A 22,145-nucleotide genomic window follows, 5' to 3' on the forward strand; every position below is an offset into this window, starting at 1 on the left:
CGATATTTTCATGATCAATAATCTGCGGTATATTTTCTCAATTACTCGCTTTGTCTGTAAAACGTCAGACAAAAGTGAAAAATGCCCGTCACATTTTCTGAAACCCAGATGTCTTGTTTGGGCCAACTAACACTCAAAAAAATCAAAGATATGCAATTCAGTTTCATAAAAATAGATGTGTGTTTGCCTGTTGACTGTAACCCTAAACCTAAGCTCAAACCAGACCAGTCTTCTCTGTGATGGGTGGCCATCACTTAATATTAACTGTATTAGACCATAACCACAGAATCCCAGGGCGATGTTACAGGGAACTGCCTTTGAGAGGGCAATTGTTTTGGTTTTGTCACGATTTAAAAAGAACAGCTAACCCAAGTGCCTACTGCCCCCCAGGACAACAGACCCTCAGGGGCCCTATAGGTGTAGGGAATTATGTGTTATTTTGATGAATTAATCAATTTAAATTCAAATCAAAAATACAGTTTGAATACCTTTTTAATGTTGCACTTATAGTTGTGTTCTTAACCCAGCAATAACTATTTTTGTCCACTTGGGTAAAGTAGAAACTAGTTGTGACTACACCATTGACATATCATCTGCCCCACCTTAATGAAACAGGGTCATAATTAAAGTTATTAATTGCACCTGTGTTTACCCTTCAGTGACGTGTCAAAAGGGCTTCAGTGAAAAGGGCCATTCAAATGTATTGTCTCCACATGTCTCTCAACATGGAGACGGCTGAGACAGTGGCTAGCAGCTAACGGTGCTAACAGCACATTGCCAAAACATACATTATTGTTGTGTTATAAACATGTTGGCCCCACAGCTCACGTTGGCTCTGGGTCCTGCTGTTAGCTGGCTAGATAAAGCTAAAGAAGAATGTATCCTTTATTAATCCATTTGGGATTAAAGCTGCAAAGTGAGGATTGTATTCTCAGTGGAATTTGCAGTAGCTAACAGTTTTACCAATCGACTGTGAGTCATTCGATCCAAAGTTAAAGTGACTTTAACTAATTACACATTAAGAACACCTGCCTTCATAATGTATTTCCTTACTGTACTTTGAAAATCTACCCTTTCTACAACAACAACAAAAGGAGGGGAAAATACATGTTTATTTTTTTCCCTTGTAGGATGTCTCAGGGGCTATTAAAGTTTTACTCGGGCCTCTCTTTGTTGTGCTGTTGAATGGCAGTGGTCTGCAGGCTTGAGAATGTGTGCAGTGAGAGTGGTGGAGGAGGTGGAGGAGGAGGTGTGAATCTTAAAGCTGTTAATCCCGCTGTCCTCAATCTCTCTGCCTGTCTGTACCGGAGGAGGCGACAGGACGGGTCACACACTCGGCTCCTCTGCGACCAAACTTGTGCAGCAACAAACACGTAAACGGCTCCGGCCTGTGAACTTTTCTTCTTCATCGCACGTGTGAAGCAAAATACGACGGTTCTGTTGAGAGGACCTCGCACTCCCTCGGAGTTAATCCTGTTCGCTGGAGCGCTTTAAATACCTGCTGCCGCTGCGATGAGCGCGGCGGAAAATCCAGACACCGACTCCAACAAGCTGGAGTCAGTGATACAGGTGAGGTCGACCGGGCCTTCCTCCACCCCCCATCGCTTATTAATAAACTGGCATTGCTGCGTGATGTGACAAATGCTGCTGTTTATGTGAGTGTTTTGTGTTGATATTGTGTTTTCATCACGGAGCAGCTCTGTTGTGATTGCTGTGGCCCCACCTGGTCCTGTGGCACTTTTTTAAAACACATCTCCATCATCATATTTCATATATTATTCATTATTTTCATTGTCTGTGTTTGCGTATTCTTTACTTGCTGGGTCATTTTTGTTTCTCTTTGCTCGTTTTCTCTCTGAAGGTCTCAAAGATAAAGCATCACATGTCTGTGTTTTGTACATTAGAGGCTGGAGGAGAGTGTTTTGTCTGAGGAGAAGAGGCTGACCGTCCGGGGCCCCTTGCCAGACGCCCCCCCTACATGTATACCAGCACGAGTACGAGAGATTGTCACAAAGAACCTCAACGATACCTGTGAGTCTCCGCAATCTGCTCTACCGTCATATAAAATGTGCAATTTGACACTTTTCTTTGATGGATCATGTCCCTGTCTGTCCTGTCTTCCCAGCCGGGGCCATGTCCTCGGTCATGTCCCTCCAGGAGGAGAACCGGGTGCTGCAGGGAGAGCTGGCGAGGCTGGAGGACCTGCTGGCACACAGCAGAGCCGACCGAGACGAGCTCGCCATCAAGTACGGTGCAATTAGTGAGAGGGTAAGACATTGGGACTCTAGTAAGACAGGCAGAACAGGAACAGTGAGTGGAGGATTGGATGAGAGATACTCGATGTGACCGTAAATAAGTCAAGTGTCTAACTGACTGACCCTCATTTTCACTCTTTGTATGAAGAGTAAAATCCTAAATATTCTAAATCCTCGAGGTGACATGGACCTAAAGGGAATGCTGTGGCTCTTTCCTGTTTCCAAATTCTGTATTTTTTTTTGGTCTCTCTTTGTCTGAGACTTGCCAGTCTCCCAGGTGATGGGGACTGGAATTAACTGAAGTGGAATGTTGCCATGGCGTCTGTCACCCTGGGAGACTGTAAACAGGGGCTTCAGTGGGGACGAGACAAGGTGGAGTGGTGGGTGGGCGCAACGCATCTTGTTTTTGGGTTGAACATTACGAAAGGAAGCATGCATCCAAAAACTAAAGATAACTCAGATGAAGTTCTTTCAGAGAAACAACGTCCTTTATGAAACTATTAGTTACTTTAAACCCATATTCTCTTTTCTCTTTTCAAATCAACTTATTTGATCTAATGTAAATCGCATTTTAATTTCTGTTGTAAAAATCTGAAATACTTCTGTTTTTCAAGATGCCACTTATTATACCTGTAGTCATAATTTGTGGTTCAATTGTGTGGGTCAAAATGTGGGTTACAGAGCAACAGTTAACAATACTGGGAGTTCCAGAATGTCAGAGTTCCGTCCCAGAATGTCCGCGTTTCGGATTGTCCGGGTTCCATTCTGGAATGTCAGAGTTCCGTTCCGGAATGTCCGGGTTCCGAACTATGATGAAAACAATATAGTATTAAGTGTAAGTCTGTGATCACTGTCTGCTATTTAGTTAATTATTAATTCACATACTACACTTGGGTGTTAAACATTTACAGCATTCACAGCATTTTATGCAGCTTAGTAGAAAATCGTACTTTTTCGAACAGACATACGATTATCTGTTCTTATTCTTTTTTGCCATTAATGCTCCAGAACCGCTATTAAATGCCCCTTCTGGTCAGATAGGTTTGCCACTTGCTGTTTCCAAGATCAAGAATGATCGTCCAATCTCAAATTTTAACAAAGAAAAAATCAATTTAAATTTAAAACACTTTCACGACAACTGAGGAAGATTATGTTATTTGACAGTAAGCTCCAGAACAGCTAATAATGGACCTTGTGGTGAGATGTTTTTGTTTCCTGCGACCACTGAATAAACATTCAATCTCAAATACTAAATATGTTTTTTGTATTTTAAACTCACAGCATGGCAGCACTGTGTAGATCTAAAATAATGTTACCCCCTGCCTCTTACTGTTATTTAAACCTGCAGCTGGAGCAGGCGCTATGCTTGGAGACGGGAGATCACGGGGATCACGATTCACCGGAGTCCCGCAGCCTAGGGCAGCAGAATGTGGACTTACGCCGGCGGCTGGACGAGGAGCAGGCGGCCTACAAGCGTAAACTTACTGCGTACCAGGAGGGTCAGCAGAGGCAGGCGCAGCTTGTGCAGAAGCTGCAGGCCAAGGTATGTTTGTTTTACTGTCTTTATTTGAGATATAGTCGTCGGGTTTGTTACAAGTCCGTCATAGTTTCCTTGCTTCTTCAGGTACTTCAGTACAAAAAGAGGTGCGGGGATCTAGAGCAGATGGTGCAGGAGCGGTCCTCAGAGTTGGAAAAGCACAGGCTGAGTGTGAGTGGCATTTATTGACTTTGACTCCAGGTAAGACGGCTGAAACCTTCCACAAATAACATTTGAACTCTCAACTATCTTCTTATCCAGAGCCCCAGTGAATCATCAAATGGTCGTCATCAAGACGAATCAAGCAGCAACCTGGAGGATGCTTTAATCCGTCTGGAGGAAGAACAACAGAGGTAACTGATCCTTCATGAGACATGTCGCGAGTCCCCTGGGCACCTCACAATATCACATAGTTTTCCCCGACTTGCTTTGTCAACATAATTAGTTTTTCCCTTGTGTGTTTTCAGGAGCAGCAGTTTGTCTGCGGTGAACGCCATGCTGAGAGAGCAGCTGGAGCAGGCCGGTTTGGCCAATGAGGCTCTCAGCCAGGACATCCGCAAGCTCACTGCTGACTGGACAAAAGCCAGGGAGGAACTGGAACAAAAGGAGTGTGACTGGAGGCGAGAAGAGGAGGTGGGAGAGCAATGCTTACAAAACAATAAAACATTTATTAATGGAGAAAAGAGAAGAAAAAAAAGATAATTTACATGTTACTTCTGTCCCCTTTCAGTCTTTCCACAGTTACTTCAGTACGGAGCACAGTCGACTGCTGATGCTGTGGCGGCAAGTGGTTGGCTTTCGAAGGCATGTCTGTGAACTGAAGAGCGCCTCTGAAAGGTCAACAAAGAGTGAACTGTTGGCCAGTTGCCTGTGTACTGATTTCAACATGTGACGGTACTCACACTTTCCCTCTGTGTCGATCTCTCTCCTATTTCAGGGACTTGTCAGATATGCGTAACGAGCTGGCTCGGGCGTCCCACTCTGCTCAGGTGTCTTGTGCAGGTCTGTCTGCCGCGCTGCACACCCGGGAGGGAGCAGCAGCTCTGGTCCTGGAGCGAGAGAAGGCTCTGCGGGTTCAGCTGGAACAGCAGCTGAGAGAGCGAGTTGGAGAGATGATGAATATTCAGACCAGAACCGACGCAGAGAGAAGTGAGCTCAACGTCAGGTCAGAGACTTTGTTTAGCTCTCTTAAAGGTTTGGTATTCATTTAAAAGAAATTGTATGAATCAACTTTTGCCTTTTTGTGTTTACTTTCAGGCTGTCAGAGTCAGTTCGAGAGGCTGAGAGACTGAAGGGACAAATTGAGGAGAGAGACAGAGAAATGGTCGTACTGATGAGAAGGCTTGAGGTTAGAGGTCATTTTAAAAACAGTGAGCCACACTGTTGCGCTGTACATTACTGTACCGCATATACTGTCCTGCTGTTGTGAACAGTTACTATTACCCCACATGTTAATCCAAAAAATCATTCTACGTCTAAAAAGTAATCCCCAACAAATACACAATTTTCTTATGTTTGACTAACATTTGCCAAAAAATGAAGTGATCGAGTGTTTAAGATGTATTTAAACATGAAACCTTATGATCTTGACCTGTTTTTAAGGCTTTACGAAAGTCCTCAGGAGGAAGGTGTACAGTAGAGACATAGAGACAACAGGAAACAAAAAATACTGAGAGACAGATTAATACATTGTTGCTTTTGTTCTTTTTCTAGATTTGCTGACAATAAGAAAATAAAGAAAAACGTCAACCGTATCATTTTAAGGCTATCATGCTTTCTCAGCTGTATTAAAGTCGCAGTTGGTAACTTTAATAATAATAATAACTTTTTGTCACATTTGCTCGAACTATCAAGCTAGGGAGCTCTGATCAAATATAAATCAAGATTTTTTACCTGCATTGCCTATTTCTATATTTCATATTTCATCGTGCTGTAAAGACCTGGCCACCAACAGTTGAAAACCCAGTGCTGCCCACTGACTGAGCAACTTTTCTCAGGCTGAGGAACCTGATTATTTGACATATTATCTGTCTCATGTATTACTCTCAGGATACGGGCACAGTTTGAGAAAATATGTCAATGTTATTTGTGTACTGTACCAACTGTAGCTTAAATCTTCCTGTGCTTTCATTTTGTCTTCTTCCAGGAGCAGAGTGGTAACGATGAGACTGACATGCAGGTGATGAGAGCTCACACTGAGACACTGTTAGACACCATGCGGGACATCGCTCAGGTAAACATCCACACATATGCACACTGTTTTGTATCACAAAGATGGGAGGGTCTCATTGAAATGTTTTTTTGTAGACGGTTTTGTCTGATGGAGAGTCGTCATCGGAGGCAGACCAGGACAACTCTGGGGCTCCGCTGCTAGCGTTGATCCGGGGTTTCTCCCCTCACCGCTCCTCATCTTCTCGCAGGTCATCCTCCCCCTCTCGGGTCTCCTCCCTGGCTCCTCTTTCTGAGGCGGCGTTGTCAGCTCTGCGCTCGGCAGTCACTAACAAGACGCTCCATCTGCAGGTGACATGTCAAATAATTTGTTTCATTTCATTACAGTAATTGTTTCAGGAAGAAAGCACATTGGTGATGTTGTGCTTTATTTGTTGTTCATTTTTCTTTTAACTAAATAATGCTGATTTTTGTCATAAAGTGAGTTCATTTTTCATACAAATACCATCACAGGTTATTATGATGCACATGCATTTAGAAGAACTGTTCAGTTATTTTAGAAAACCTTTTTGCTTCCACAGCCACAATGAGAACAGCTATCTACACATTAGCAGAGTTTAAAGGGTCAGTTAACTCAAACAATGGCTTATGGTTTTATTTGCCTCGATATTTTTGCCCAAATACAGAGGCAGTTATTAGAATTTCTTTGTTGGAAAAATTACATTTAAAAAAAAAGCGTCCCCATCAGCCAGGGTTTTTATTGGAACTAGTTTTTACCAAAGAAAAAAATCCAAATAGATCTACAAACAAATTACAGTTACCACAATTGCAGTGGGGCTCAGAGATTAATATCTCAAAATCTGGGCAAATAAAACCAAAAGTATCTGCATGGATAGATGCCACTAGAGGTACGTGACCCCACTTGTGTTGTGTTTTCAGGATGTGCGAGGGCGTCTGCTCTCTGCCCAATCCTCGGTTCAACAGTTACGCAAGCAGCTTTCAGAGACTGATTTGGCTAAAAGAGATGCAGACCAGCGAAACCAAGCTCTGCAGAGGGAGAGGGATGCTGCTCAGAGAGAGAGAGAGACCACACAGAGAGAAAAGGACCGCCTGAAGCAGGAGAGAGACACACTGGCCAGGTTTACAGACACTTATATCACCTTTTACAGTCTGCTTCTAATTCTTGAATCTTTAAGTGTATGTAACCGTAACTGTTTTCCCTCACACATTATGAACATCGCAGCGAGAAGGTGAGCTTGGAGAAGAACTTGCAGGCAGCACAGAGCAGCCACCAGATCCTGCAGATGGACTGTGAGAAGCTTCAGCTGACCGTGGCGTCGACTCAGCGAGAGCGAGGTCACGAGAGGGAGGAGAAGGAGGTCGCCACTCAGGAGAGAGAGCGGGCAAAGGCAGAGACTCAGAGGATGTAAGTCGGCTAATTGATCATGATTAAGTGAATGCGATGTGGACGCTCATCCACAAAGTCTGTCTGCAGCCAACACACTATGCAAATGCTCACAGGAAGACACATGATAAGGTCTGTATTAGCTTCTCATACAGAGAGATCCTCTTCATTTACAAACCCTCTATCGCCAACACAACAACCAACATGGGTGAATAGATATAATGCAAGCTCTCCCTAGCAGAGCTGACACTTTTACACCATTACATTCCTTTTTAACATATCAAACAAGCCAGCTGACTCAGTTCACTAAGCCACAGCACCTCTATGTATGTGTATGGCTTCATAATGCTAATGCCTTATGCCTGCTGTTGGTCTTGTCTTCGAGCATACACTGTATTTCACCTTTTACTGGGTCCTTAGCACTCAAACAGTGCCCACCATAATTCCCCTACAGATCCTCTCATTAGCAGTCCTAAAATGTATTGCTATAATACCACATGCTTATCGTTTTGCGACAGACAAAAGCATTGGGATCAGAGCGAGAGTCGAGCCTCTACTCAGCGAGGAGAGCTGTCTGCAGTGAAGGAGACTCACCAGCAGGTGGAGATTGAGAGGCAGCTGCTGGAGCGAGAGAAATATCAACTTACAGAGGCACTTGCTCGGGTAAGAAAAAATCAACTTGTGCTCAATTAACTTTTTGCAGATTTGATATTCTGTGTTCTCATATTGTCTGTGACCCTCATTTCCCCTCCAGGCTGAGGGCAGTAACGCAGAGCTCTCTCTGCTGCTCAACAAGCTGCAGTCTGAGGATGCGGCTCTCAGTGACTCTCTGGCCAAGATGGGAAGCATGAACGAGGGACTGGCCCAGGACAAAACTGACCTTAACAATTACATTCTCAAGGTAAGACCATTTCGGGTGTGTATTTACTCAAATACTCAATATATACAACAAAACAGCAGAGCGTATTCATTTAAGGAAATTAAACAATAAAGAAAGTGCAAAAATGCAAAGTATATACAGTGACTTGTTGGTTACACACAAAAAGTGACAAAAGCAGTTTTGTGAAGAATGATCCCAGAGGCCTGAAGTGAACTGTAATAATGTGAACGTCTCAGCTTCCTCTCCAGTCTCAACCTTCACTTCTGTCTCTCAGCTGGAGGAAGACAAGGCCATCCTGCAGGCCCAGAAACGGGAGGCGGAGCAGGAGAAGTTGACCATCAGGGATGAGCTGGTCCGGTTGGAGCAGGACCGGCTGGAGCTGGACTCAGCCCGCATCACGCTGCACCAGTCGCTGCAGGACGTCGAGCTAAGCCGGGTGGGGACGGAGGCAGAGCTACAGAGTCTCAGGGCTGAGAGATTTAAGCTGCAGGAGAAAGTCACACAGGTACACAACAGATTATATTACATCACAAGAAAGCTATCGGGGATGTACTTAGAGTGGTGGCGTGACCTAATTTAAGGAATACTTCTTATAGAGATCCAATGGTGCTTTATAGTTTATTTATTTGGCTAAAACGGCAATGAAAACAGTAAGGAGAGCATTTTTTCTTTGTATTTCTTTGTTTGATTATTATTATTATTACTTGTTTACATTTTTTGACTTCTGTTGACAGCTTTGTGGTGAGGTGACCTCTCTGGGATCAGAGCTGACTCTTGCCAGAGGAGAGGGCCAGAGGATCGACGTGGCTTTAGAAGAAGCCATCCGTGGTCGGGCAGAACTGGCCCGAGACAAAGCAGCGCTGGTGGTCCAGCTGATGGCATCTGAGAAAGAAAACACTGTGCTGTCAGAGGAACTAACTGCTTTCAGGTGTGTGTTGTTTCTCAATGACACATGCAATTTCACATGAGTGAAATTATGTGTGTGTAACTTGTGTTTGTAACCGCCCAGGTCTGAACGGGAGTCGCTGGAAACCAGTCTGTTTGAGGTGCAGCAGCAGCTTGTTCAGGTGGAGTCTCGTAGGGAGCAGCTGGAAACGGAGAACCAAAACCTCAGAGTTCGCTGTGAGACTGCAGCAGGTGAGTGATAAAGGATGGAGAAGAAGAAATACAACAACAACGAGAAAAGAGGATTTTTACGAATATGCCTCTTTAGGAGCTAAGCTCCAAATGTTTGGTATGGGAAAGACAGTTGCTCAATGATATGACAGAATAAGAACCTAATGGTCGAGTCCTGTGTTTCCCTCTTCTGGATCTTTTCCTGGATGGGATATCCAGCTGAACTAAGGCGTGTTCGCTCGGATGGGGAGAATATGTTGGCCCAGGCTGAGAGAGAGAAACAGGCTCTTACTCAGACTCTAAATGCTGCACAGCTGGAGGCCCAGCAGGCTTTACGCAAGGCCATCTCTGAACATCAGGAGGAGGTGGAGAGGCTGGTCTCTGAAAAGGTCAGAAGATTCAGTGGATAAGTGTTACTCAAAGCATTTCTTGTAGACTTGTTTTTACTTTTCAGATAAGTCCAACGGCTCTTTAATCCATGTTTGTGCTCTTGGCTGCTCTGTTTCCCAGGAAGTCGTACGTCACAGCCTGCTGATGGAGCATGAGGGGACCCTGAGGAGGCTGCGGCAGGAGGCAGAGGATCAGCTCCGCAGGGCAGAGAGAGAAAACGAGGAGCTGCAGGATGAATTGAGGAGTCTCCAGCGTGACAGAGATCAGAGTCTGCTGCAGGCTGAGACGGAGAAACAACAGGTTTGGTCTGAGTTCAAGCCTCTGAGGAACTGAAAAATCCTCCTTGTCCTCTCTGTCATGGTAGTTTATTAGATACGCTATACAGACAGTGACTCTCAGCTCCGCTACGTCTGTTGTAAGTTCCTCCCCTTTTGTTAACCAGACCGTTTCTCTCTCCCCAGGCCCTTTCTCTGAAGGAGGCAGAAAAAACTGTTTTGTCTGACAGGATTTCCACCCTGCAAGCCGAGCTGTCAGCTGCAGCCCTGGAGGCCGAGCGAATGTCGAGAGAGGCAACTCATTACAAAGAGCAGGAGCAGGTGAAGTGACTTCCTGTCTGTTGTTGAATTATCTTCTGTCTTCTCTAACACAGCCACAGGCGGAAGATTAACTGAAGTGACTTCTTATTGACTTTTTGCTCTTACACAGATCAGAATTGGGGCTCTAACCAGCGAGCTGCTGGAGCTTCGCTCTCAGCTGGAAGATGCAGCTTCTGTTCATGAAAGGGAACTCCACAGTCTACGAGAGACTTGTACTGATCTTCAGTCACGTGCTGATGTTGCTCTCAAAGAGGTAGATGATCTTCTACAAGTGGGAATATGAGACTGATACAGTATAAATCAGAGACCACATGCCTCCACGAAGGCTGCACATTCCTTTATTTGTCATTTTAGACAATATAAAACACAATTTCTTATGCGTTTTCACGTAGTGACAATCATGAGCAGTGGCATAGTCATCACAATAGGTGTAGTACAAACTAAAAACCGCCCTGTGTTGAAACAGTGCAGGGGGCTGTGCTGAGCTGATGGGTTGTTGTTTTAGAAACTGATGAGACATTAAATAACATTCAGGAAATAAGTAACAAATGAGTGTGTTTAAGAATCAGAATCAGAATCAGAAACCGTTTATTGCCAGGAATGTTTGCACAAACGAGGAATTTAGTTAGGCGGAAGGTGCATACATTAGACATTAGACATTAGACGAGACGAACAACAATCAACGACAGCAACAGTGCAAAAAGTCTAAATCAGATAAGGATAAAGTGCTCAGACAACAGATAACATTGATGTAAGTGTATGTTAAAGTGACGTGTGTGTTTAAGTTAAAGTTAAGTGTATGTGGCATGAGTGTTTACATATGAATTGTGCAGTGGAGTGACCGTTAGGAGGAGAGAAAGGAATAAAATTAAAATAAAAAATAAAAATAAATGGTACGAAAGAATGGTCCGAGAATAGTCCTGTGATCGAGTCAGTCAGTGGGAAAACCCGGGCTCTATTGATGAGCCCGACTGCCGACGGGAAGAAACTGTTAGTGTGGCGTGAGGTCTTAGTCCTGATGGACCTCAACCTCCTGCCAGAGGGGAGGGACACGAACAGGTTGTGTCCAGGGTGAGAGGGGTCAGCTGCGATCTTTCTTGCCCGCTTCAGTGTCCTGGAAGTGGACAGGACCTGGAGGGATGGCAACTTGCAGCCAATCACCCTCTCCGCAGAGCGGATGATGCGCTGCAGCCTGGCCTTGTCCTTGGCAGTGGCTGCAGCATGCCAGACGGTGATGGAGGAGCAGATGATGGACTCAATGATGGCAGGGTAGAATTGCACCATTATTTTCTTTGGCAGGTTGAATTTCCTCAGCTGCCTCAGGAAGAACATCCATCTGCTGGGCCTTCTTTGTGATGGAGCTGATTTTCAGCTCCCACTTGAGGTCCTGGGAAATGATGGAGTCCAGGAAGCGGAAGGACTCCACAGCGTCGACGGGGGAGTCACACAGGATGAGAGGGGCGGGTGGGGCTGCAATCTTTCTGAAGTCCACAACCATCTCCACTGTCTTCAGAGCGTTGAGCTCCAGATTCTTCTGGCTGCACCAGGTGTAGTCTGCCTACAGGTGGTCAGTCTCCCACCTGTAGGCAGACTCGTCCCCACCAGCGATGAGTCCAATGAGGGTGGTGTCATCCACGAACTTCAGGAGCTTGACGGACTGGTGACTGGAGGTGCAGCTGTTGGTGTACAGGGAGAAGAGCAGCGGGGAAAGAACGCAGCCTTGGGGGGAACCGGTGCTGATGGTCCGAGAGCCTGAGACGTGTTTCCCCAGCTTCACGTGCTGCTTCCTGTCAGTCAGGAAGTCTGTGATCCACCTGCAGGTGGAGTCGGGCACTTGCAGCTGGGGGAGCTTGTCCTGCAGCAGAGACGGGATGATGGTGTTGAAGACAGAGCTGAAGTCCACGAACAGGATCCTGGCGTAGGTTCCTGGGGAGTCCAGATGCTGGAGGATGTGGTGGAGGGCCATGTTGACAGCATCGTCTACAGACCTGTTGGCCCTGTAGGCGAACTGCAGAGGGTCCAGGAGTGGGTCAGTCAGGGTTTTGAGGTGGGACAGGACCAGGCGCTCCAAGGACTTCATGACCACAGAGGTCAGGGCGACGGGCCTGTAGTCATTGAGTCCTGTGATCCTGGGTTTCTTGGGGACGGGGATGATGGTGTAGGCCTTGAAGCAGGCTGGAACGTGACATGTCTCCAGGGAGGTGTTGAAGATCCCTCAATATAATATTTAGAGACAGAATTTTACAACTCTGTAAAGTTTAACAGCTAAAGAGTATTTATTTGAAAGACCACTGCTGCACCTTGTTGGATGACATTGCTTTGCAGCAAAAGTTGAGCCTGGTTCAACTTTTTTGCCAGAGTCTTCTGTCGACGGACTGGCTTTATTCAAACGAATGAGAGGGCTGAAGTTGGCCTTAGTGGAAGTTCAAACACTGAAAGGAGTATAAATGTCAGATGAAGTGTAGATTGAGTTGAAAGATTGTAAGTGTACAAACCAGAGGACAATGTCAGATGAATGGTCATCTGAAGTGTAAGCAGTGGAAGTTGTTTTTAGTTATAAACCTTTAGGCATTAAAAGGAGTTGAATTGTCAGTTCATATGTAATCGCTAAAAGCAGCAGATTTGCTGGTTAAAGATTAAAAGTTTAATAAACAATCCTTAAAATGTGTTATTTAAATAAAAATAAATAAAAACAAAATGTGAATAACTGCTACAACATACAAGTAGTGATAGGCAAGCTAAATTAACAACTTTTGCAAACATGCTCTAACTTGCATGGTTAATAAAGGATCCCCCTTTTTATTCTCACTTTATACAGCTGACTATAGGCAGAGCCATGTGTCCTGGAACATCCAAAAGTTCTCAGATGACACTGGTTGGTGTACTTACCCGAGGCAAGGACCTGGCCTATAAACGGGAGGTTGAATCTTTTGTCAGCTGGTGTGATGAATTTTTTTTTTAACTAATTGTTGGAAAGACTAAAGAGATTCAATAAGATGATCAGAAAGGCTGGCTCAGTGATTGGCCTTCCCCCGGACTCAGAGGTCACTGTAGAAAAGAGAACAAGGGCCAAGTTGAAAATGATTGTTTCTTCTGAAGGTCATCCATTAAACTGTGTTTTTACTCAGAAACTCATTCAGTGAGCGACTCAGGAGCCTCAGTGTTCTACTGAACCACTCAGAAGGTCTTTCGTTCCAGTCGCAGTTCGATTTTTTAATGAACACCTGTAGATGTGGTTTATAGATTTAGCATCTTTCTGATGTCAATCATGTTCCATATGGCATTTTCTGTAGTTATTTATTCTTTGTAATGTGTTTTTGTCTGTTGTTCCCCGTGGACTGTATCTATTGTTGTCTGTATGAGTTTATAGTTGTCTTGGGTGGCAAATGAGTTTCCCTACTGGGAATTAATAAAGTTTTCTCATCGAATGATGTAGCAACAAGGCCAAACCAACAAGGCCAAACCTTCCCACAAATGTTAGTGAAAACCGTGTTGAGGTGGCCTGTGAACTAGCAAATAGAAAACAGAACTTCCTGGTGGATGTCATGAGATAATCCACCACATGTTGAGTCTGTTCCATTACATCACCTTGTACCACACATGACTTTTGCCCTCCAGCTGGACCAGTGCAGAGCTTCTTTCTCAGCTATCGATGAGTGTCGAGACCAGCTGAGGCGGGACTTGCTGGACAGTGAGCGACGTCTCAACCAAACTCAGGATGCAGCAGAAAACTACCGACGAGAGGGGACGGAGCTGCGCCGCAGCCTGGCTGACGTCACCAAGGAGAGGGACACTCTCGGCCAATCGAATACTCACCTGAGAGGAACTCTACGAAGTGCAGAAACAGAGAGAATCAGGTAAACACTACAACGAGTGGGAAAGTATCCACTGACAGAAAAGCAATGTTCAGAGTAAAATGTTTTGCGTGTTGGGTTTTCAGTGTAAAAAGACAGTGTGAGGAGAAGGAGCAGAGGCTGGCTGTGCTGGAGGAGAATCTGTCCTCTAATCAGAAGGAGGTGACGGAGCTGCGGAGCTGCCTGAGAGAAGTTGAACGGTCACGGCTTGAAGCTCGACGAGAACTCCAGGAGCTCCGCAGACAGGTCGGACATGTTGTCACCCCTTCCTTCACACCTCTGAGACATTTACAAATAAGCTTGTTGTCATTCTAGTCTTCACATTTGTGACTGTGTGTGCTGATTTTGTGCTTTTCTTGGCTCCAGCTGAAGGTTCTTGATGGAGAGAAGGAGCAGAGAGGGAGGGAGGTGGCAGAGCTGCAGACTCGCCTGTCACTGGAGGAGCACAGAGACGAGGAGAGGGGGAAAGAGGTTTTCCTCCTCAAACAGAAGTTAACTGAGGCTGAAACGGCGCGAGACTCCTTCAAGAAAGAAGTGAGGAGTGTGAAGACATTATTTGCTCACGTGCTGTCTTCACTTCTTCGCAATTCATCATTCTTTTGTTTTTCCATGTAGCTTTCTGTGACTCAAAAGCGCCTGCTGGAGTCGGAGTCGGGGTGGCGGGGCTGCGAGAGAGAACTGACCGCTCAGCTGCAGGAGGCGCGTGGCTGCGAGAAGAAGATGCAGGATGAAGCCAAGAATTTGGCCCTGCGCGCTCAGGCGGCTCAGGACTCTGCCGCTCTGTCCATCCTGCAGCTGAGCGAGGCCCAGGGCCGCCTGGCCGCCACAGAGGCGGAGCTGACCCGGGCCGATGCCGGGAGGAGGGACCTGGAGTTTCGTCTGAGCAGCCTTCAGTCTGCACTGACGCGGACACTGGGCATCGGAGCAGGTGGCAGGGGAGGCAGGGGGAGGAGCCCGGGGGGCAGCTCCACGTCACCAGGAACCATGTCACGCCACCACAGCATGTCCCCTCTGCGCTCCTCGCTGTCGCCTCCTAAAGGTATGAATGAGACATGCAGCTTTAACTCTGCAACACAGAATTTAGACCTTTAATCAGGCATTGAATAAAGCCTTGTAAAAAAGTTTGTTTTTGCGCAATTATTTTTTAGGAATGTTGCAAAGAAGATTCCTTTTAGCTGCTTAATGTCGTCTTGAGATAAAAAGCTGAGCAGACTATTCCAGTGCGCCATATCTCATATTCAGTATAATTTGATCCTTTCTACCTACCTTTTAGATGCCCCAATATACAAAATATGTATTTTTACAAAGTGGATGCAACTCTTTTATATTTAATTTTTACAGAATTTCGAGGAAGCACCCCTGACAATACTTTAGGCTCTGTGTCGCCTGAGAGGGGCGATACACCGCTGCCTCTCCCTCAGCCAGAGCTGGACCCCGACACACTGCGAAGTGATCTGAGAGACTTCCTCTTGGAGCTGCGTGACGCACAGAGAGAGAGGGTAACAGAGCTGCTCGGCATGAGAAAAACCACAAAGTAAATATTAATAATAATGCAGGGATATTTTTGTGTTTGTATGGTTCAAGTCTTTGTTTATTGCTGATTTTGAAAGGATGATGCTCGATGCCAGCTGGGGGCCCTGCAGCGGGAGCTGGAGGAGCTGTCAGGGGAACGGGACTCTGCTCTGATTCGTCTCTCTCACCTGGAAAACACCTTACAGGAATACCAAGAAGGTAAAATATTTGACATTTGTTCATGCAGTTTTGGAAGAAAAGCCCTCAGCCAAAAGACAAAATGACCACAAAGCCATTTTTGTTGTGTGTTTATGTGTGTGACTGTAGGAAAGCGTGGAGTGGACGAGCGCCTGACCACCACTCACATGTTGCTCCAGCAGCAGGAGGAGATGGTGAGGAGAGGAGACAGAGAGAGGAGAGCCCTCGGCGACAGGGTGAAGGATTTAGAGCGAGCACTACAGACCTCTGAAATGGATAGAAAACACACCCAGGTACACACACGTTTCTGTACTCATGTGCATGTATACAGACTCCATGTATTTGTAATGTGGCCTGCACAGCAGGGACCACTGATCTGCCGTCATCGCCACATGGCAGCAATAACAACAGATGGCACACACATAATGTCACACCTCTTATGGTGTCCTGTCTCAGCTCTCCATATGTCTGTTGTCAATGCCAGCACCTTTCAAAATAATCCTCTTGGCAGGAGGAGCAAGGACATGAAGTGAGAGAGAGGAAAACACACAAAGCATTGATAGACACAACTGTGTGTGTGTGTATGTTTGTGTGTGTGGGTGCTATTGAAAGACTTTCATACGGGTTGCATTTTTGAAAAATATCAGGAGGATTTATGAAAAGACGAGTAAAGTTGGAGCTCAGATGCAGCTGTGGATCATCTGTTTGGCCTAACAGGGTTTTGGACTATCTGTGCATGCCTTTGTAATCTGGGTCGAAAATACAGCTCTCCATTATACAATTTTGCTCCACCAACTGGTCTTGAAAATCCTCTCTGTCCTCTCTCCATCTCTGCAGGATCAGTTAAATAAGCAGCGTGCTGCTGAGATGCGCCTGGAGGCGGAGAAGAGGCGTCTGCGGGAGGCGCTGGAGGCAGCTGAAGCTCGGGCCACCAGGGTGGAGCTGGGAAGGCGCAGCCTGGAGGGAGAGCTGCAGAGACTCAAACTGAGTCTGGGAGACCAGGAGGCTGACAGCCAGGCCTCCCAGGAGCGCCATGACTCTCTACTAAAACAGGTACAGTCGGCTCAGGGATATATCCTCATATCCCTGAGGGCCTAATCTGATGATTCTTACTTTAAATGTTTTTGAAGTATGATATTTTGTATGTGCCTCAAAATTGACCAGGTTATTGGTTAATGTGGAAATAATGTATTTTATGGGTCTGTAATTTCCTTATTACTTTCCCAAACAAATTATGGGGAACGAGACATTGGTACATTTTTAGTACATTGCTAGGGTAACCTGCATAGTTACAGTATGGTGGACTGTGAAATATGAATGGTTAAGTTTGCAATAATAAATGACACATACATTTGATTTCTACAAACTGCAGGTGGCAGAAGGAGAAGCCCGTGTGTCTCTGCTCCAGCGAGAGGTGGAGCGGCTGAGCCAGGCTCTGCTCAAAGCTCAGGAAAGTGAGTCTTTACTCAAAGAGAAGTCCTCTTCCCTCAAAAAGAGCCTGCAGGAGGCAGCGGCTTCTCACAGCAGCACACAGAGTTGCCTGACCACTCTGCAGAAGACGCTGAGTGTGGCCGAACAGGACAGAAGGCTTCTACAGGTGAGTGAGACATAAGGTAAAAAAAAGGCCTTTGACATGCTTGATGAAGCCCAGGCAATGACGTGATAATTGCTTTTTACCAATAAGGAACGAATGGATGAAGCCCGGGCGTCATTAGTGGAGGGGAAAAGGAACATGGTTGCACTCACTGAGCGCGTGCAAAGCTTGCAGAGTGAGCTGGACCAGAGCGAGCTAAAGCGAGAGGAAGTGGAGGCCGAGCTCAACAACACTCAAGAGGTGAAGAAGATAGATAATCTGTTTGTCATCACACATCTGCCCCCGTCAAGTCTTCAGAAAAAGACATTGTAACATGGAAAGCCAAAAAATTTACTCTGCAGAAGAAAAAGCATCCCAATACATATGGCTGCTTCTCTTTCTTCTCTAGAGTCATGTCTCTGTATCTGATCTCTGTCTTACCTCCGTCAGGCTCTACGTCAGCGCTCAGCCAGCGCCGCAGAGGCTCAGCGCAGCACCCAGTCAGCACAGACAGAGCGGGCCGCTGTAGAGGAGCGCCTGCGTGGGCTGCAGCGAGCGGTAGCCATGCTCGAGACTGAGAAAAAAGATGCTGAGAGGCAGGCTGTGAGGCTGGAGAAAGACAAAGATGCACTGAGGAACACACTGGATAAGGTCAGCACGGAAGCCTGTGCACGATGAATATGAAACTGGTTTCAAACAATCGTTTCTTTGTGAATTTAAAGTTCATGGGCTCGATGGACACATGTTGAGTAGGCGCAAAAAACCTAGTGAGCCCAGTCGGTCATAGTGAGCAACGCCTTATTGTAGACATCAGGTCACCAGAGTACCAGAATCATAGAGGCAACATGTCACACAGAGTTTATCTACTAAGGGTTTTGTCTGAATTGGTGTCACTCATTCTTTTGTCAAATGTTATATATACATACACAGTATATAGACAAAACAATATGTTGTGCCTCTGCTGTTCCTAATCTGAGCTCACCACTACTTGTTATACCACATGTAAAGGTCAAATCTGTCTAATAATGTTCACCTGCATCTTTGAAAACAAGATTCTACAGCCACACAATCTTCTCTGTGAGGATGTGACTTTTTTTGTCAGGGATCTCACTCTTTCCTATTGCTTACATTTCTCTTTCATCAGGTTGAACGTCAGAAGCTGAAGACTGAGGAAGGCAGCATGCGACTGTCTGCAGAGAAAGGTCGCTTGGATCGCTCTCTGAACACCACAGAACAGGAGCTGCAGGAAGCTCAGCAACAAATACTGATGCTGCAGGTGAAGAGCAGCCACTGATCAAACCTGTAGATTCATCAGAAATCATACTTGCTTTTACTGCAGCACACAGTGCCACAATAAGAAACTCTGAGAAGCTTTTCCAAACTGCTGTTAGCAGAGTGAATGCTGACTATACGACTCGCCAAACACATGCTTTAACGTGCTGCTTACACCTTTGACGAGGGCTGCCATCGACCAAAGAAATTCTTAGTAATCGTGTTTTTCTTGAGTATAAATCATTTTGCATTGAGTTACGAGGGATTTCATGAGTAGTTTCATGAGAAAAACATCACATTTTGTTCAGTGAATGTTACAGCAGAAGGCTAGCAAAAAGGTAATTTATAACTCACAGGGCAATCAGGCTGGACTTTGTTACTGCGTGAAACAAATAGTTAATGTATCTCTCCTAGATGTTCATTAGATTACACCTGAAACTTTGGAAAGGACCTATAAATGTCAAATGAGGTCAGTGTAACTAGAAATAACCGTAAGCTCTGGACACATCTGCTTCTTGTTACTCATCACAAATAAGCACTCAAGAGTTGTTTTTCTGTTCTTCTGCATCTCTGCACAACTCATTCTTGTAAGTGCTTCTCTCCAAAAACAAAAGTTAGACCAAACTCCTTAGATATTTATGTGGAGGTTTCATTTTGCTAAACAACAGTCATAACATAGCACTATAAACAAGCAAATGAATAAAGCTACATTGACTTTCCATTGAACTCTGAAAGAGTCATTAAAGTTGTTTATTTCAGGCTGGTTTTACATCTCAGACAAAAGATAATTTCCCCCAATTTAGTCAAACTCTTCCCAGAATGCAGAAATGTTTCATCATTTTCACCAACCCTCAGGCATTTGCTAAAAGGTCCTGGGGAACCAATGTGATTTTGTCAAAAGAAGTAAAGAAATGATAGAACTTCAAGGCTATATTTGTAAGTACCTTCCTTAATCACTCCTTGTCACGCTAAAGGGGTCCAGATTAATGTGTGAGGCAATCAATCTATAGCTTAAACAATATAGCAAGAGCTGAAAGTAAAAATAACGAATTGTAGAATGTACACGTTTTGTCATTTAACTTTGAACTTGAACCGCATGATGGTTTCTCTGCTGGGGACATCAACCATTTGTTAGAGGACCTCCTCCAGACCAATAAAGATCACAGGTGTTAGTTGAGAACAACAACAGATTTATGATGTTTACTCATCTGTAAAGTTATTTGTTCAGCATCTAGTTTCATGGAGATTGACAAAAATGAGCAAGCTTTCAAAGAATAGATACATTTTCCATAAATAAATGTCCTGAACAATATCAAATTGTTGCTGTTCTCCTGGAGGATCATTTTTACACCAGTTTCTTGTTAAAGCTATTTTGCAAGCTACAAGTACATTTTTCTTCATATGACCTCTTAATATTCCCTGTAGGTGGCAGACCGCATAATGTATTTTATGGCTGCATTTACATTCCTCCAGAAAGGCTTAGTTAAGTGCATTTCCAGAAAACACAAGTATAGTTTTCCTCCAGGGCGCCACAGAGCGTTCAACATGATTGTTCAGTGGTTAGCCGTCTGTTTCTGATCTGGGATTTTAGGAAGAACCGAACCAAAGTCTCTCCATTGTGTAGATGCTTTCTACATAAACTCCTGAGAGTCGTTGTCCTACCAGACTTTCCTTTTTGTTAACATTGTGTTCTCTCCCACCTGTGTGTGTGTTTGTATCACTGAGTAGACTCAGCTGGCTGAGACGGAGCAGTCCCACAGTCTGTGTGAGAGTTTGGTGAGGCAGCGTGATGAGGCCCAGCGGGAGGCGGAGAGACTGAGGGCCAGCTTCAGGGACGTCGAGCGAACGCTGGGAACCAGAGAGCGAGCTCACCGACTCCGAATCAAAGGCCTGGAGGAGCAGGTCCACACACACACACACACACACACACACACACACACACACACACACACACACACACACACACACACACACACACACACACACACACACACACACACACACACAAACACACAGAGATCATGCTGTAGATGAGCTTTGGCAAAATTCCCTTTCAGACTAATAAAGTGAATGAGCTATTAAAAAAAATGCCTAAAAGAAAGTCTAATTGCTGTTTTGCAAGTGTTGTTTATGTATTAGTGTTCATGTCTTTCTTGTTTTAGCTGTTATATCTACATTTATAGTTTTTTCACTCATCGGGACTTGTAGCATTACCATTGCTTAGGGAATACCGCAGGGGTATAATCTAACATCCCTGAACAAACACAAGCCATGCTTACTTTCACGCTCACACGCACACTCGACACAGTTACTTATTTTTTTCCTTTTCTTTTCTTTTTTTTTCCTGCACTGTGATATTCATTTATCTCTGTAATAAAATGCAGTTTTGTCACCCACTGTATCACTGCAGGTGTCCACCCTGAAGGAGCAGCTGCAACAAGAAATAAAACGGCGGCAACCATCTCTTCCATCCTCCTTATTGTCAGCAGGAAAGTGAGATGCATCTTAAAACCAAAAGCACCGCACACCAAGCCTGATCTAGGGAAAACTCACTCATCATGAATGTCTGAAAGCAATATTTTCTCAGATACATTCCTTGAAGCATTCATACTCTAACTCCAGTGTTTTAAAATATGATTGTTTTACTTTGTGACACTGAAATGAACACCACTGTCAGTCTCTTGGTGTTTTACTGAACACTTAACCTGCAGCACACACTCAGCCAAAGACAGGCGAGGGAACGGAGCGACGTGATTCAGCAGCTGTGCTGAAAGCGCCAGCAGCCTGCTGATTACTGGCAACCATCTGCACTTGATCCGTGGTCAACTTCTTCCCAAACCTCCTGCTCTTATTCAAGAAGAAAACCCAAAATCACTGCAAGGATTCTCCTCCAGACAGAATCTGGATGTTGTGCAGGAATGAAAATCTGCCAGTTTTGCAGTTTGGCCTTGATTCCTCCACATTTAAATGAACAGTTGAGGACACTAAGAGAAGGAAAGGAAGGACAGCACTATGTGTGAATGCCAAGAAACAGAGGATTGAGCATAATGAAGGAGTTGCACTCCTATTCTCTTTCAGAAGCAGACAAAGATTTTACTGATTATGTGTTATATAGACAGCTTCATAATTGAAAAGGAGACCACTGCAGTATGATGGTATACGTACAGTATGTTTTTATTAGTTAATATTAGTTTTACTAGGTGTATATACTTTGTTCTTACTGTATAGAGGCAGGCAGACTGACTGATGATTAACAACAGCAATATGACGTGTATGGACAATACACATGGAAGCCACATGTCTGCACGAGAATAAACTCACTGTGTGCACCACAAATCATGTATTTCATAAATACTTTTCAGCGCACTGATCTGCACGTTTTGACTCA

At 44.9% G+C, this 22,145-nt stretch overlaps 1 protein-coding gene across 1 annotated transcript; it reads left to right on the plus strand.

Moving 5' to 3' along the window:
• Positions 1-1,512: 1,512 nt before the first annotated feature.
• crocc (ciliary rootlet coiled-coil, rootletin) lies at positions 1,513-22,054 on the plus strand (the record flags this gene model as incomplete). The annotated part of the gene is made up of 37 exons (XM_079218093.1): positions 1,513-1,569; positions 1,905-2,031; positions 2,126-2,268; positions 3,604-3,798; positions 3,880-3,963; positions 4,054-4,145; positions 4,260-4,425; positions 4,523-4,629; positions 4,730-4,957; positions 5,050-5,140; positions 5,939-6,025; positions 6,100-6,312; positions 6,901-7,100; positions 7,205-7,387; positions 7,885-8,029; positions 8,121-8,267; positions 8,521-8,751; positions 8,981-9,174; positions 9,256-9,383; positions 9,582-9,751; positions 9,873-10,052; positions 10,214-10,348; positions 10,458-10,601; positions 13,967-14,205; positions 14,289-14,448; positions 14,569-14,736; positions 14,818-15,241; positions 15,544-15,701; positions 15,813-15,933; positions 16,042-16,205; positions 16,750-16,965; positions 17,285-17,509; positions 17,597-17,746; positions 17,936-18,136; positions 18,630-18,761; positions 20,486-20,659; positions 21,168-22,054. The coding sequence occupies 37 exons, from the start codon at positions 1,513-1,515 to the stop codon at positions 21,252-21,254; spliced, it is 6,066 nt and encodes a 2,021-aa protein (XP_079074219.1). The 3' UTR covers positions 21,255-22,054.
• Between the last annotated feature and the right edge of the window lie 91 nt (positions 22,055-22,145).

The sequence above is a fragment of the Taurulus bubalis genome, assembly GCF_910589615.1.
Source record: "Taurulus bubalis genome assembly, chromosome: 5".
Lineage (NCBI taxonomy): Eukaryota > Metazoa > Chordata > Actinopteri > Perciformes > Cottidae > Taurulus > Taurulus bubalis.